The sequence below is a fragment of the Dendrobates tinctorius genome, unplaced genomic scaffold, assembly GCF_039654945.1.
Source record: "Dendrobates tinctorius isolate UK_male_01 unplaced genomic scaffold, ASM3965494v1 ptg000077l, whole genome shotgun sequence".
NCBI lineage: Eukaryota > Metazoa > Chordata > Amphibia > Anura > Dendrobatidae > Dendrobates > Dendrobates tinctorius.
The window spans coordinates 106917-123530 of record NW_027361745.1 but is presented as its reverse complement, the minus strand read 5'-3'; the positions used below and the strand labels follow the sequence as shown (position 1 = coordinate 123530).

The 16614-nt window shown below is 48.6% G+C and overlaps 1 protein-coding gene across 2 annotated transcripts in view; it reads left to right on the top strand.

The window, feature by feature from the left end:
• Nucleotides 1–281: 281 nt before the first annotated feature.
• The window catches only part of HSPA12B (heat shock protein family A (Hsp70) member 12B), a 74252-nt gene continuing 57919 nt past the window's right edge, over nt 282–16614 (top strand). Inside the window, exons 1-3 of one of the 2 annotated variants that reach the window (XM_073583382.1) lie at nt 282–472; nt 5725–5770; nt 16430–16527. In XM_073583382.1, the coding sequence (XP_073439483.1) occupies nt 5728–5770; nt 16430–16527 (141 nt within the window). In that variant the 5' untranslated portion in view covers nt 282–472; nt 5725–5727. Of the gene's footprint in view, nt 473–5724; nt 5771–16426; nt 16528–16614 lie in introns of both variants that reach the window. The other variant, XM_073583381.1, reaches the window with a different exon arrangement.

The following is a 16614-nucleotide window of genomic DNA, read 5'->3' as shown; positions in this document are numbered from 1 at the left end:
ACATTTACTGCATTATCTGTACTCAGAGTTTTCACTGTGCAATCTGTGGTGTTACATAGGACTGCAGGTGACATCTACTACATTATCTGTACTCAGATAGCTATCACTGTGCTATCTGTGGTGTTACATAGGACTGCAGCTGTCCACCACCTAGTAATAATTGGTAACTCCCGGCCAGTGATGTGTCGGCAGCATGAGATGCAGCAGAGCTGAGTGTGCGGCGTTTCCTCCCGGGGGATGTCGGCCTCCGCCCTCCACATCTGGGGCGGCAGCGGTGTGAGGCAGCTCAGAGTAGGAGTCACTGCCCAGAGGAAGCGAGGATCAGACTGCAGCCAGAGGAAAACCGAGAATGAACTTCGCTTCAGAGGAGAACGAAGACTTTCTCCCCCGCAGCCAATAAACCGGATCTACAGGAACCACAAGAACAGCGCAAAACTGTCCGGAGCCAGGCAGCGGACCCCCGAACACTGAGGTATGGTGCACGTCCTACTAATTGGCGACATCTCCTATAGGGGCGGATTTGTGGGGTGCAGTCACATTCACTGCAGCATTGGACACTGCAGCGTTTGTGGGGGCCGACAGCATCTGCGACATTACATGATCCGACCAGATGCAGAGCGTCTCCTCACACCGCACCCTCCACGCTGATAGTCACCACCGGTGCTGTCCCATCGTCATTACCGCATCATCGTGCGACCTGAAGAAATGCGCAGACTGATGTCTACCGACAGCGCCGAGAATACGGCCGCCGAAATCATCGGATGGGACTAATTGTACATAATGTCCGCCGCTGTGTGCGAATTGGGCCGGATGGGAAACTTACCCCCATATTACCACTGGGCAAGAAATGAACCACCAAATCCCCACCGTGCAACAAACTGACCCCCAAATCCTCAGCGTGCAACAAACTGACCCCCAAATCCTCACCGTGCAAGAAACTGACCCCCAAATCCCCTCCATGCAAGAAACCAACCCCCAAATCCTCACCGTGCAAGAAACCAACCCCCAAATCCTCACCGTGCAAGAAACCAACCCCCAAATCCTCACCGTGCAAGAAACTGACCCCCAAATCCTCACCGTGCAAGAAACTAACATCCAAATCCTCACCGCGCAAGAAACTGACCCCCAAATCCTCATCGTGCAAGAAACTGACCCCTAAATCCCCACCATGCAAGAAACCAACTCCCAAATCCTCACCGTGCAAGAAACCAACTCCCAAATCCTCACCGTGCAAGAAACTGACCCCCAAATCCTCACCGTGCAAGAAACCAACATCCAAATCCTCACCGTGCAAGAAACTGACCCCCAAATCCTCATCGTGCAAGAAACTGACCCCCAAATCCCCACCATGCAAGAAACCAACTCCCAAATCCTCACCGTGCAAGAAACCAACCCCCAAATCCTCACCGTGCAAGAAACTGACCCCCAAATCCTCACCGTGCAAGAAACCAACATCCAAATCCTCACCGCGCAAGAAACTGACCCCCAAATCCTCATCGTGCAAGAAACTGACCCCCAAATCCCCACCATGCAAGAAACCAACTCCCAAATCCTCACCGTGAAAGAAACCAACTCCCAAATCCTCACCGTGCAAGAAACTGACCCCCAAATCCTCACCGTGCAAGAAACCAACATCCAAATCCTCACCGTGCAAGAAACTGACCCCCAAATCCTCATCGTGCAAGAAACTGACCCCCAAATCCCCACCATGCAAGAAACCAACTCCCAAATCCTCACCGTGCAAGAAACTGACCCTCAAGTCCCCACTGGGCAAGAAACCGATTCCCAAATCCTCACCGTGCAAGAAACTGACCACCAAATCCCCAATGGTCACGAAAATTATTCCCAAATCTGCACCGTGCAGGAAACCGACCCTCAAGTCCCACTGGGCAAGAAACCGATCCTCAAATCCGTGCCGTGGAGAAATCCAACCCCCAAATGCTCACCAGGCAAGAAACCACCCTCAAGTCCCCACTAGGCAAGAAAATGACCCCCAAATCTCCATTGTGCAAGAAATCGACCCCCAAACCTGCACCATACAGGAAACCGATCCCCACTAGGCAATAAACTAGACCCCCAAATCTTCACTGGGCAAAAAACCGACAAACAAATTGCCAACGGGCAAGAAACCTCAACAAATACCCCACCGTGCATGAAATCGACCCCTAAATACCCACCATGCAGGAAATGGACCCCAAAATATCCACCGTGAAAGAAACTGACCCCCAAATCCCCAATGGGAAAGAAACCAACCCCCAAATAGCCACCATGCATGAAACCAATCCCTAAATACCCTTCATGCAGGAAATTGACCCCAAAATCTCCACTGGGAAGGAAACCAGTCCCCAATACTCACCATGCAGGAAACAACCCCAAAATCTCCACTGCGCAAGAAACTGACCCTCAAATCCCTACTTTGCAAGAAACCGACCCCCAAATAGCCACCATGCAAGAAACAAATCCCTAAATACCCTTCATGCAAGAAACCGACCTCAAAATGCCCACGGGCCAAGAAACTGACCCCCAAATTCCCACCTTGCAATAAACCGACCCCCAAATCTCCACTGTGAAGTAAACTGACCCTCAAATTGTCACTGTGCAAGGAACTGACCCCCAAATCTGCACCGTGCAGGAAACTGACCCTCAGGTCACCACTTGGCAAGAAACCGACCTTTAAATCCTTACCAGGAAAGAAACTGATCCCCAAATCCCCAATGGGCTAGAAACCGATGCCCAAATCTGCACCGTGCAGGAAACCGACCCACAAGTCCCCACTAGGCAAGAAAACGACCTTCAAATCCGCACCGTGCAGAAATCCAATCCCCAAATGTCCACCAGGCAAAAACACCCTCAAGTCCCCACTAGACAAGAAACCGACCCTCATGTCCCCACTGGGCAAGAAGCCGACTCCCAAATACCCACCATGCAATGAACCGACCCTCAAATCCACACTGGGCAAGAAACCGACTCCCAAATACCCATTGGGCAACAAACGGACACCCAAATCACCAAAGGGTAAGAAACTGCACCAAATTCCCCACCGTGCAAGAAATCGACCCCTAAATACCCACCATGCAGGAAATTGACCCCAAAATTTCCACCGTGCAAGAAACTGACCCACAAATTCCCAATGGAAAAAAACAACCCCCAAATAGCCACCATGCAAGAAACCAATCCCCAAATACCCTTCATGCAGGAAACTGACCCCAAATGCCCACTCGGCAAGAAACCAGTCCCCAATTCTCACCATGCAGGAAACCGGCCCCAAAATCTCCACTGGTCAAGAAACTGACCCTCAAATACCCACTGTGCAAGAAACCAACCCTGGAGTGCCCACTGGCCAAGAAACTGACACCCAAATCCCCACTGCGCAAGAAACTGATCCTGGAGTACCCACCATTCAAGAGAACGACTCCAACACCGAAATGCCCACCGGCCAAACAACTGACCCCCAAATCCACACGCTGCAAGAAACTGATGCCCAACTCCCCACTGGGCAATAAACTGATGCCTAACTCCCCATTGGGCAAGAAACCAACCCCCACATACCCAATAGACTAGAAACCAACCACGAAATTGCCACCATGCAAAAATTCGATCCCCAAATACCCATCTTTCAGGAAGCTGACCCCAAATCCACACTGGGCAAGGAACCAACTCCTAAATACCCACCATGCAGGAACCGACCCCCAAATGCCGACCGTGCAACAAACCGACCCCCAAATACCCACGTGCCACAAATCGACCCCAAAATACCCACCATACAGGAAACTGACCCCCAAATCTCCACCGGGCAAGAAACTGACCGCTAAATTTCACCGGGAATGAAACTGACCCCCAAATCCCCTCTAGGCAAGAAACCGAGCCCCCCCAAATCCCCACTGTGCAGAAAACCGACCCTCAAATCCCCAACGGGCAAGAAGCCATCCCCCAAATCCCCACCGTGCAAGAATCCGACTCCCAAATCCCCACCGTGCAAGAATCTGACTCCCAAATCCCCACCCTGCAAGAATCCGACTCCCAAATCCCCACCGTGCAAGAATCTGACTCCCAAATCCCCACCCTGCAAGAATCCGACTCCCAAATCCTCACCCTGCAAGAATCCGACTCCCAAATCCCCAAAGGGCAAGAATTAGACTTCCAAATCCCCAACGAGCAAAAAACCAACCTCCAAATCCCCACTGAAACCGATCTCCAAATTCTCACCGTGCAAGAAGTCAACCCCAAAATCCCCAACGGCCAAGAAACCAACATCGAAATCCCCACTATGCAAGAAACTGCCCCCACATCACCACCGAGCAACACAAATGAGGTTCCAGCTGCCCTTGCTGCCAAAAGAGGGATGAAAGAGCGTCCGTGGATGATGACATCTTTGTGATGTGCGGTGTGGCTGATTCTGGGGGCTAACGTATGATTTGGGGGGCTGATGTACGATTCAGGGTACTGACTTACTATTCTAGAACCTGACATGATCCGAGAGGCAACTTTTGATTTGGGAAGGGACTTATAATTCAGGGGGCCGACTTATCATTTTGGGGGGCTGACTTATCATTCGGGGGGACAACGCATCATTCGGGGGGGATGACTTTTGATTCGAGGAGATGGATTTATGACTTCCGGGACCGTATTAATGATTCAGGGGGCTGACATGATAATTGGTGATGGACTTATGATTCAGGGGGCTGAATGATGATTTTGGGGCCAGACTTATGATTTGGGGGGTCTGGATTTATGATTCAGGGAGCTGACTGAAGATTTGGGGGGACAGACATAATTCGTGGTACTCTTATGATTCGGGGGGCTGACTGATGATTCAGGTGGCTGATGACTCGGGGGGCAGACTTATGATTTGAGGGTCTAGATTTATGATTCAGGGAGCTGACTGAAGATTTGAGGGACTGACTTATGATTTGGGGGGACAGACATAATTCATGGTACTCTTATGATTCAGGGGGGCTGACTGATGATTCCAGGGCAGATTTATAATTCAGGGTGCTAGACTCATGATTCAGGTGGCTGATGAATCGGGGGGCAGACTTATGATTTGGGGAGCTTAGTGACACCACTGAGTGATAGAAAGCAATGATCTTAAGATGTTTATCTGTACAGTTATAAAGCTGAATTTGCATAGGACTGCACACATGCTGGTGGGTCCCTGTATCTCCTGCTTCCTCCGGCTCTGGTACATTGTACACAGCCCCCATTATGTGACCTATCTGAAGCCTGAGATGTGAGGACCACCCGGTGACTCCAACACTGCCCCCCCCCCCCCGGCTTCCACCCTGTAGCGACCCCATCCTACACCCATACTGCTAAAGGAGTGCACCGGACCTCAGGGCAGGAGGAGACCCCCTATGTCATCATTATTCCAGCAGCTTATAGTAATGTCCAGAACACAACTCCCATCATCCGTAATCCTACAGGTAAAATTGTGTCCCTCTTACTGACTATCACCTGTTAAATATGTTACATAGGACTGCAGGTGACATATACTTCATTATCTGTGCTCAGAGAGTTATCACTGTGTTATCTGTGGTGTTACATAGGACTGCAGTCAAATTCTCGAAAAGGATTCATTTTGCTACACTTATGTCTGCAGTATAGACCAGCGGTCACCAGAATATTCTGGGGCTTCTTTATGCAATTTTGGCAGCTCCCGTTCCGGTGGCTCGGATGTGATGTTTCTGCTGTGAAGGTGAAATAATTCTGGTTCTGTATTTCTAGGTGATGACGACGTTGCTGGATAGCAGGATGGGAACTCTGCGGATAGGTAAGAGAGTCACACACCGTTAATAAGAGCTGTATACGGGATGAAGCTGGAATAGTTTAGATCCACCCCTGCTTAAAGGGAATCTGTCACCCCTTTTTTGAGATATCATATAATCATATCACACAATTGTGTGTCACATAAGGATTCTCTTAGCACTTTTGCTTCCCCCTGACCCCGCACCTTTCATGCATAAATACCTTTTTTATATCGGTTCACATGTATGTAACCTGTCGCTGTCCGGTCCGCTGGGCGGGGCTTATTCACCTGCTCCCCCCCCCGTCTTGCTCTATGCATTTCTTCTTGTGTAGAGGAAGACGGGGGGGAGCAGGTGAATAAGCCCCGCCCAGCGGACCGGACAGCGGCAGGTTACATACATCTGAACCGATATAAAAAAAGGTATTTATGCATGAAAGGTGCGGGGTCAGGGGGAAGCAAAAGTACTAAGAGAATCCTTATGTGACACACAATTGTGTGATATCATTATATGATATCTCAAAAAAGGGGTGACAGATTCCCTTTAACTAAGCCATACCCTGGCTACACTAAACCACAGCCTAGTTCAAATAAACAACACCCCTTCTCCCAAAACCACACTTGGGCTAAATTAAACCACACCTCTGCTCAACAAAACCACACCTATTTCCTTCTAAACCACACCCCTGCTCAATTAAACCACACTCTGGCTAAATAAAATCATACCCTGGCTCATCAAAATCACACCCTTGCTCAACTGATCCAGACCCCAGCTTAAATGAAAGGCACATCCCCTGCTTAACTAAACTACACCCCTGCCCTACTACACCACACCTCTGCTCAACTAAACTACACCCCAGCCCTACTACACCAAACCCCAGCCCTACTACACCACACCCCTGCCCTACTACACCACACCCCTGCCCCACTACACCCCTGCTCTACTACACCAGACCTCTGCTCAACTAAACTACACCCCACCCCTACTACACTACACCCCTGCCCTACTATGCCACACCCCTGCTCTACTAAACTACACCCCTGCCCTACTACACCAGACCTATGCTCGACTAAACTACACCCCAGCCCTACTACACCACACCCCTGCCCCACTACGCTACACCCCTCATCAACTACACTACACCCCTGCCCTACTACACCAGACCTCTGCTCAACTAAACTACACCCCTGCCCTAATACACCACACCTCTGCTCAACTAAACTACACCCCTGCCCTACTACACCACACCCCTGCTCAACTAAACTACACCCCTGCCCTACTACACCACACCCCTGCTCAACTAAACTACACCCCTGGCCTACTACACCAGACCTCTGCTCAACTAAAATACACCCCAACCCTACTACACCACACCCCTGCCCTACTACACTACACCTCTGCTCAACTAAACTACATCTCTGCCCTACTACACCACACCTCTGCTCAACAAAATGCCACCCATGCACACCTGATCTAAACGTTTTCTCAACAAAACCACTCCCTGGTTCAGCAAAATTACACCCATGCTCACCTGCTGACACCCCTGCTCAACTAAACCACTAGTCATGAGGATTGTCAATCATTATTTTATGTCTACTCTATTGTATTGGAAGTGTAATGGTCCACAGCAGCACAGATGATTTAAGGACATGACACTATCTATTAGAAATGTTTCCCAGCAGCAGGGAGTTTTGTCCGGATTGTTGGAGGGACACTTTGTTTCCAGGATGATCGATCCATTCTGGTGAGCCCATCTTCTTGCCCGCACCATATTTCCAGAGTGCGTACAGGTCCAGGCCAGCGCCTCGCTCAGGGAGCGTCCGATGGAAGAAGCAACGTACGATGGAGCTCACATCTGTGTCTTGTCCAATAAACGCACAGAGCCCATCATGAACTTCATGCTGCCAGATGGGAGATCTCACCCAGCGCCCGAGCAGCGGCCATAGACAGAGCCAAGCAATGGGAAATGTTTATTCTGGAGGCCACATGAGAAGGCGGCAGCAGTGGAGCAGATCGCAGCCGCTGATAAGAGGAAACCTACAGAAAGGTATTTCCTTCTCCTCCTTTCTCAGAGGATGTTTGGAGAGAAAAGGAACAGAATGACAACGCCTAACTTCCATGTACTGAGGGCTGAAGTCTGGGCGTCCACGGGCCGCAGAGTCACAACAGGCATGATGATGTCACCGAGACAGAGGCCGAGGTTTCACAAACTCACCAGAGAGGAGGCCAAGAGGTCATCAAAACCGCGAGAAAGGGGGCCAAGGGCTCCGCAAAATCATCAGAGAGGAGGCCGAGGACTCCACAAAATAGTCAGAGAGGAGGCCGAGGGTTCCACAAAATCATCAGAGAGGAGGCTGAGGGCTCCACAAAATCATCAGAGAGGAGGCCGAGAGCTCACCAAAACCGTGAGAAAGGAGGCTGAAGGCTCCACAAACTAACCAGAGGGAAGGCCGAGAGCTCCCACCGGGGTCACGACTGCATTAGCAAAAGAGCGAGGACAATGGCTGAATGGGTGACCCAACTTACCACACTGGTGGCACCTAATCTCCACACAAGATGGCCGATATTCCCACACAATGCACATTTCTGCACAGTGCAGTTTGCACTGAAGTGTGTGGGGTCGCCGCACCTGTGACAGAGCTTCTGTTGCCCCTGGTAGAAGACCTGGATACAATCCCTGCCCAGGAAGGCAGATGATGGAATGTGGGCAACTGTACAACCTGAACGCTTAAGTTTTACCATAAACGTCCAGGCCAATGACCAGATACTAAGCTCGTCATGGTTTTTCTTTGGCATCTCCACCACCTCTCCATATCGGCCAAGCCACGTCATGATGTCATAACAAGAAAGCGACTCGTTACAAGTCATCACAGTCACTTTCTTGACTTGATTTTGGCAAGACACCGCCTGGATGGCAAAATGTCGCCAGCCGGGCTCATTTTTTGCCATCTTATAATTCGACCAGAAGAGCTCAAGCCCTTCTGGCCGAACAAAGCTGACATCAAACAGGTGTGGAACAGGGATGTATCAAGGCGTAGATGTCACCTGCCTTGAAGCCCATCCTCAGTAGGAGCTCCACAACCTTAGACCTTGGAGGACATATATCACTGCCCCTCCACCGAAGATGGACCACATTCCTACGCACACTACCAGGCCCGGTTATTGGGGGGGACCACACTGCATCCCCCCCACTCCTGCTGGACCAGTGACAACAGGGGGTGACATTTTGACCTCCGCATCATCAGGCACAAGGGGCTCAATCTCCTCCACAGAACTGGAGGCAACCTCACCCCTGGTCTTATGTGTGCCCTTCGCATCATCAGTTAGTAATTTTCATTGCTTCACTGTTGATACTAGGCGCTGCTGATCTTTTGCCGCTGATCTTTTATATCAGGATCTTGCTAATCAGCGGTGCCAACACAGAATAGGACTTTGGGAGGACCAGAACTACAGGTCCCGGTAACCCCCTCACACTGCCGCCGCTTCTCAACTAAGTGATCAGTGGCAATAGCATTCAGGGGCACCGAGGTTACCGGAGTTGCCCACAACACTGGGTCGCTCCCCCCTCCCACTGAGGAGCGCACCAAAGCATCATGTCCTGTTCTTTTTCCCACCGCCGGGCTGCCCTCACTCTCCAGCCTCTTGGCTGATGCACCTCCTGCTACGTCCCTCCTACTGCAAGCAGAGACTGAGCTCTGTGCCTCACTACCGTGCTCTGTACTCTCCCCGCACCTTTGCAGCTGATCCACAGCAGAACCCAGGCTGGGTTGGGCAATGGGGCTTATACAGTGAGCTGACCCTGCAACTGACTCAGGGGGTACAGGGAGGGGGGCATATACATAACTCACCGCTTCCTGGAGCTTTGGCTTGGTGGTCTTTTCCTTTTTCTTCTGGACCCCAGGTGCCTCCTCTGGTAAATCGTCACCAAAATGGAAATTCTGAAGGCACAATGGGGACTCCAGGAGCTTGATCTCCATCATTAGTGCCCCTCCCTGGCCACTATTATCACTGTACTCCCCAGAGCCAGCAGAACTGCAACCAGATGCCAATGTCGCCTGTCCTGCAGGGAGCTCACTGCACGTGGCATGTGGGTGACTTTGCAGGCTGCCAGGTGGGGCTTTCTGCTGGTCTTCATCATCATCATCCACCTGGCTCTCAGGCTGCAGCCCCATCTGCCTTTAATAATAATAATAATAATAATAAATTTTATTTCTATAGCGCTGACATATTCCGCAGCACTTTACATTTCAGAGGGGATTTGTACAGACAATAGACATTACAGCATAACAATAATCACATACAGTAGATTATAACAGATACCAAGAGGAGTGAGGGCCCTGCTCGCAAGCTTACAGTCTATGAGGAAAGAGGTAGACACGAAAGGTGGGTGGTAACAGTTGCCCTGATTGTATGGACCAGCCATAATGTTAAGTGTGTAACAGTACAGACACAGAGGGCTAATGGATGCATACAGCATGTGGGAACATGATGCGGGAAATCTGGTTATGGTAAAACTTTTGGCTCTGCCACACAGGGATAGATTAGGTTAATGTGTTGAGGCGATAGGCCAGTCTGAATAAATGCGTTTTCAGGGCACGCTTAAAATTGTGGGGATTGGGGACTAATCGTATTGACCTGGGAAGTGCATTCCAAAGAATTGGCGCGGCACGTGTAAAGTCTTGGACACGGGAGTGGGAGGTTCTGATTATTGAGGATACTAACCTCAGGTCATCAGCAGAACGGAGGGCGCGGGTAGGGTGGTAGACTGAAACAAGGGAGGAGATGTAGGGTGGTGCTGAGCCATGGAGGGCTTTGTGGGTGAGGGCAATAAGTTTGTACTGGATTCTGGAGTGGATGGGTAGCCAGTGTAATGACTGGCACAAGGTAGAGGAATCGGTGTAACGATTGGTGAGGAATATGATCCTGGCTGCAGCATGCAAGACAGATTGGAGGGGGGAAAGTTTGGTAAGAGGGAGACCGATTAGAAGAGAATTACAATAGTCCAGACGAGAATGAATAAGAGAAACAGTAAGAGTTTTTGCAGAGTCAAAAGTAAGAAAAGGTCGGATTCTAGAAATGTTTTTGAGGTGCAGATGACAAGAGCGAGCCAGTGATCGAATGTGGGGGGCAAAGGAAAGCTCAGAGTCAAGTATGACCCCAAGACAGCGGGCATGTTGCTGGGGAGTAATAGTGGAACCACACACAGAAATGGCAATGTCGGGTATAGGTACATTAGTAGCGGGAGGAAACACCAGGAGTTCAGTCTTTGACAGGTTCAGTTTCAGATATAGTGAGGACATGATGTTAGACACAGCGTTTAGACAATCGCCGGTGTTTTCTAGAAAGGCAGGCGTGATGTCAGGAGAAGAAGCGTATAATTGGGTGTCATCAGCATAGAGATAGTACTGGAACCCAAATCTACTGATTGTTTGACCAATAGGGGCAGTGTACAAGGAGAAGAGGAGGGGGCCTAGAACTGATCCTTGAGGAACCCCAACAGTAAGGGGAAGGTGAGAGGAGGAGGACCCGGCAAAAGATACAGTAAAGGAGCGGTCAGAGAGATAGGAGGAGAACCAGGAGAGAACGGTGTCCTTGAGGCCAATGGAACGGAGCATAGTGAGGAGGAGCTGATGATCCACAGTGTCGAATGCTGCAGAGAGATCCAAGAGAATTAGCATGGAGTAGTGACCATTAGATTTAGCTGTTAGTAGATCATTAGAGACTTTAGTGAGGGCAGTTTCAGTAGAGTGTAAAGAGCGGAAACCGGATTGGAGAGGGTCGAGAAGAGAGTTTTCTGAGAGATAGCGGATAAGACGGGAGTGGACCAGGCGTTCCAGGAGTTTAGAGATGAAGGGAAGATTAGAGACAGGTCTATAGTTAGCGGCACAGTTTTGGTCGAGGGATGGTTTTTTAAGTAGTGGATGTATGATGACATGCTTAAATGAGGAGGGAAAAATACCAGAAGAGAGAGAGAGGTTAAATATTTTAGTTAGGTGAGGGGTGACAGCAGGGGAAAGGGACTGGAGGAGATGTGACGGAAATGGGTCACTGATGCAAGTAGTTGGGTGAGAAGATGCAAGGAGCCTGCTTACTTCTTCTTCTGTGACTGGTTCAAAATCAGAGAGTGAGTTAGATGCAGTGGGGGAGGGAGGACAGTGCATGGTATGAGGTGATTGGGAGATAATTTCCTGTAGGATCTGGTCAATTTTTTCTTTGAAGTGTTTGGCCAGATCGTCAGCTCGAGCTCCGTGGTTGGGCCTGCACTCTTGGATTGAGTAGAGAATGAAAAGTGTCAAAGAGACGTTTCGGGTTATTGGACAGTGAGGTGATGAGGGTGGTGAAATAGGTTTGTTTGGAGAGGTGAAGGGCAGTGTTGTATGTTCTAAGCATAGAATGTATGTTTCCGCTGCAGGAAACGTGTTTGCGCCGTGTGCCAGGGTTGTCGCCGTCTGTGTTGTGGTGTTCTATGTATAGGGGGTGCAAATTCATCCAGGGCACTTTGAAGTGTTTCATTGTAATGCTTCAATGCAGAATCAGGACATGAGAGGGAGGAGTTAGGGGCCAATGAAGACTGCAAGTTCTGCATAAGTTTCTGGGTGTTAATGGCCTGTATGTTTCTATAAGTCTGGACAGTGCGGGTGACCTGAGCAGCCTTTGCTCTCTGTTATCAGCCATTTCTCTAAATCTGTCCTCATTTATTAGTTTTTCTTTAAATGGTCCCCTTTTTTCTCTTAGGAATGCTTTCCTCACCTCCAGCTCATTAATATCCAGCTTATAATAATAATCTTTATTTTTTATATAGCTTCAGTTGCTTTACCTCCACTTGGAGTTGGGTCTTCCTGGGTCTGGAGGAACCTGCAGCTTTGGCTCTTGTGCAGTGCAGCTCCTCCCGAAGCCTCCTGATGGTCTTACTCGCCTCTTCATACTCACGGAGGTGGCTCATGACCCGGGAGGCATAGGTGGACACAGACTACTTTGGTTTCTGCAGCCCCCAACCCTCCTCCGTGAGGTCGTCCTTACCTCCGTGAGCACTCAGCTTTCCTCCAGAAGGACCGCCATCTTGCATGCTGCTAGCAGGCTTCTCCTCCATGTTGGATGCCTTGCGGCTTCTCTGGTTCTCTGCAGACTTGGGGGGAGTAGGAGCCACATTGCTGCGACTCCTGGTGGAGCGTCTCACCCACGAGTCCTCTGATGTGCAGGCCGGTTGCTGGTTTCTTCTGCTCCCCGCCGGCCTGGTCCGGGAAACAGAAGCCTGGGACTTGGTTCCTTCACTCATCCCAGGAAACCCACTCCCTCCCTGGGTAAGAGAGAGAGCAGGTCCCTGGGCGGAGAGGTGTTGAATCTCAGAGCTCAGGAGCAACAGCAGGATCAGTGTCAACCGCACCCACGATCACCACAATGAGCAGCAGCTGAGCAGAGCTGCACTCACTATTCTGCTGGTGCAGTCACTATGTACATACATTACATTACTGATCCTGAGTTACCTCCTGTATTATACCCCAGAGCTGCACTCACTATTCTGCGGGTGCAGTCACTGTGTACATACATTACATTACTGATCCTGAGTTACATCCTGTATTATACTCCAGAGCTGCACTCACTATTCTGCTGGTGCAGTCACTGTGTACATACATTACTGATCCTGAGTTACATCCTGTATTATACCCCAGAGCTGCACTCACTATTCTGCTGGTGCGGTCACTGTGTACATACATTACATTACTGATCCTGAGTTACATCCTGTATTATACTCCAGAGCTGCACTCACTATTCTGCTGGTGCAGTCACTGTGTACATACATTACATTACTGATCCTGAGTTACATCCTGTATTATACTCCAGTGCTGCACTCACTATTCTGCTGGTGCAGTCACTGTGTACATACATTACATTACTGATCCTGAGTTACATCCTGTATTATACTCCAGAGCTGCACTCACTATTCTGCTGGTGCAGTCACTATGTACATACATTACATTACTGATCCTGAGTTACATCCTGTATTATACTCCAGAGCTGCACTCACTATTCTGCTGGTGCAGTCACTGTGTACATACATTACTGATCCTGAGTTACATCCTGTATTATACTCCAGAGCTGCACTCACTATTCTGCTGGTGCAGTCACTGTGTACATACATTACTGATCCTGAGTTACATCCTGTATTATACTCCAGAGCTGCACTCACTATTCTGCTGGTGCAGTCACTGTGTACATACATTACTGATCCTGAGTTACATCCTGTATTATACTCCAGAGCTGCACTCACTATTCTGCTGGTGCAGTCACTATGTACATACATTACATTACTGATCCTGAGTTACATCCTGTATTATACTCCAGAGCTGCACTCACTATTCTGCTGGTGCAGTCACTGTGTACATACATCACATTACTGATCCTGAGTTACATCCTGTATTATACCCCAGAGCAGCTGCACTCACTATTCTGCTGGTGCAGTCACTGTGTACATACATTACATTACTGATCCTGAGTTACATCCTGTATTATACTCCAGAGCTGCACTCACTATTCTGCTGGTGCAGTCACTGTGTACATACATTACTGATCCTCAGTTACATCCTGTATTATACTCCAGAGCTGCACTCACTATTCTGCTGGTGCAGTCACTGTGTACATACATTACTGATCCTGAGTTACATCCTGTATTATACTCCAGTGCTGCACTCACTATTCTGCTGGTGCAGTCACTGTGTACATACATTACATTACTGATCCTGAGTTACCTCCTGTATTATACTCCAGAGCTGCACTCACTATTCTGCTGGTGCAGTCACTGTGTACATACATTACTGATCCTGAGTTACATCCTGTATTATACTCCAGAGCTGCACTCACTATTCTGCTGGTGCAGTCACTATGTACATACATTACATTACTGATCCTGAGTTACATCCTGTATTATACTCCAGAGCTGCACTCACTATTCTGCTGGTGCAGTCACTGTGTACATACATCACATTACTGATCCTGAGTTACATCCTGTATTATACCCCAGAGCAGCTGCACTCACTATTCTGCTGGTGCAGTCACTGTGTACATACATTACATTACTGATCCTGAGTTACATCCTGTATTATACTCCAGAGCTGCACTCACTATTCTGCTGGTGCAGTCACTGTGTACATACATTACTGATCCTCAGTTACATCCTGTATTATACTCCAGAGCTGCACTCACTATTCTGCTGGTGCAGTCACTGTGTACATACATTACTGATCCTGAGTTACATCCTGTATTATACTCCAGTGCTGCACTCACTATTCTGCTGGTGCAGTCACTGTGTACATACATTACATTACTGATCCTGAGTTACATCCTGTATTATACTCCAGAGCTGCACTCACTATTCTGCTGGTGCAGTCACTGTGTACATAGTAGTATCATACTTGGATCCTCTACACCCGGCTGCATATGTACAGTACAGACCAAAAGTTTGGACACACCTTCTCATTCAAGGAGTTTTCTTTATTTTCATGACTATGAAAATTGTAGATTCACTCTGAAGGCATCAAAACTGGTATAACATGAGCATCTCCTCTTGAAGCTCATCAAGAGAATGCCAAGAGTGTGCAATGCAGTAATCAAAGCAAAAGGTGGCTACTGTGAAGAACCTAGAATATAAGACACATTTTCAGTTGTTTCACACTTTTTTGGTAATTCTATAATTCCACATGTGGTAATTCATAGTTTTGATGCCTTCAGAGTGAATCTACAATTTTCATAGTCAACTCTTTGAATGAGAAGGTGTGTCCAAACTTGATCTGTACTGCATATGTGCTGTTTAAAACAATTTTTTATTAAATAGAATAAATTAAAACACAAATTTAATTAAGTTATTCTCAAAGGCTGCAATGCCAACTCTAAAGGAGAAAACTACAAAAAATCCACCGTGTTGTCACCATGCAAAATCTAAATGTGTCTGATTGTTAGAAGTAGAACCGTATCCTAAAAAGTGCAGGTAAAGTAAAATGCTGCTTGAAGGCGTGCATGAAAAACATGAGTAACAAATCTCAATAGACACTTACATTGGTGGCTATGTAGCTCCTCCACCGCCCCAACGCGCGTTTCATGCTGTCACTTGTTGTAAGCAGCACACTCTATTGTCTCTGTGGTTGTTCAGTGTTTGTTTTTATCTTTGAATCATTTCTGACAATTCTTTTTCTTTTCTACGTGGTTTCTTTGTTCCATTGTTACCATCACTCTCATCATCCACACTAATCTTCCCCAGGATGTCGGCCTGCGCTGCTTCATCTCACATTTTTGTCCCTGTTACTTGAGCCCCTCGCTCTGGAGCCCCCCAGCCCCTCCGTCTCCCCCTACCCTTTCATCACACAATCCAGGGCACATCTGTTATTAATCAACATGAAATTTCTGAAATCTCACCCCAGACCTGTGCCAGGGGAGGGTGGGGCGAATCACGGGAGCGGGTCTATTTTATCCAAATCTCAACTTCCTTTGTGTAGCAGAAGTAAGTGCACCCGAGGCTTGTGATGTGGAGGGAGCTGGTCTTGGGGCTCACATGAGGGTCTCCCCTCCCCCATGTCTTCATTACATTGTTTATTGCTTTTTATGAATGTTTTAATGTAAAAGTATCAAGCCATAAGTGATAGCGCCCCTGTGTGGCAGTGATGTAACAGTAACTGTTCCTTCTCTTCTAGCAGAAAACATGGAGCGTTCCTGCACACCGTCCCCAACACTCTCCCCGAACTCCCTGAATGAGAGTTGTAGTATCGCCCCGCTGACCCCATCACAGTCTCCGGTACGTGGGGGGGGGATCAAAAGCAAAAATATGTACCTATGTTATACAGCTGTACATATATATACAGAAGATGCCCAGGTTATACCA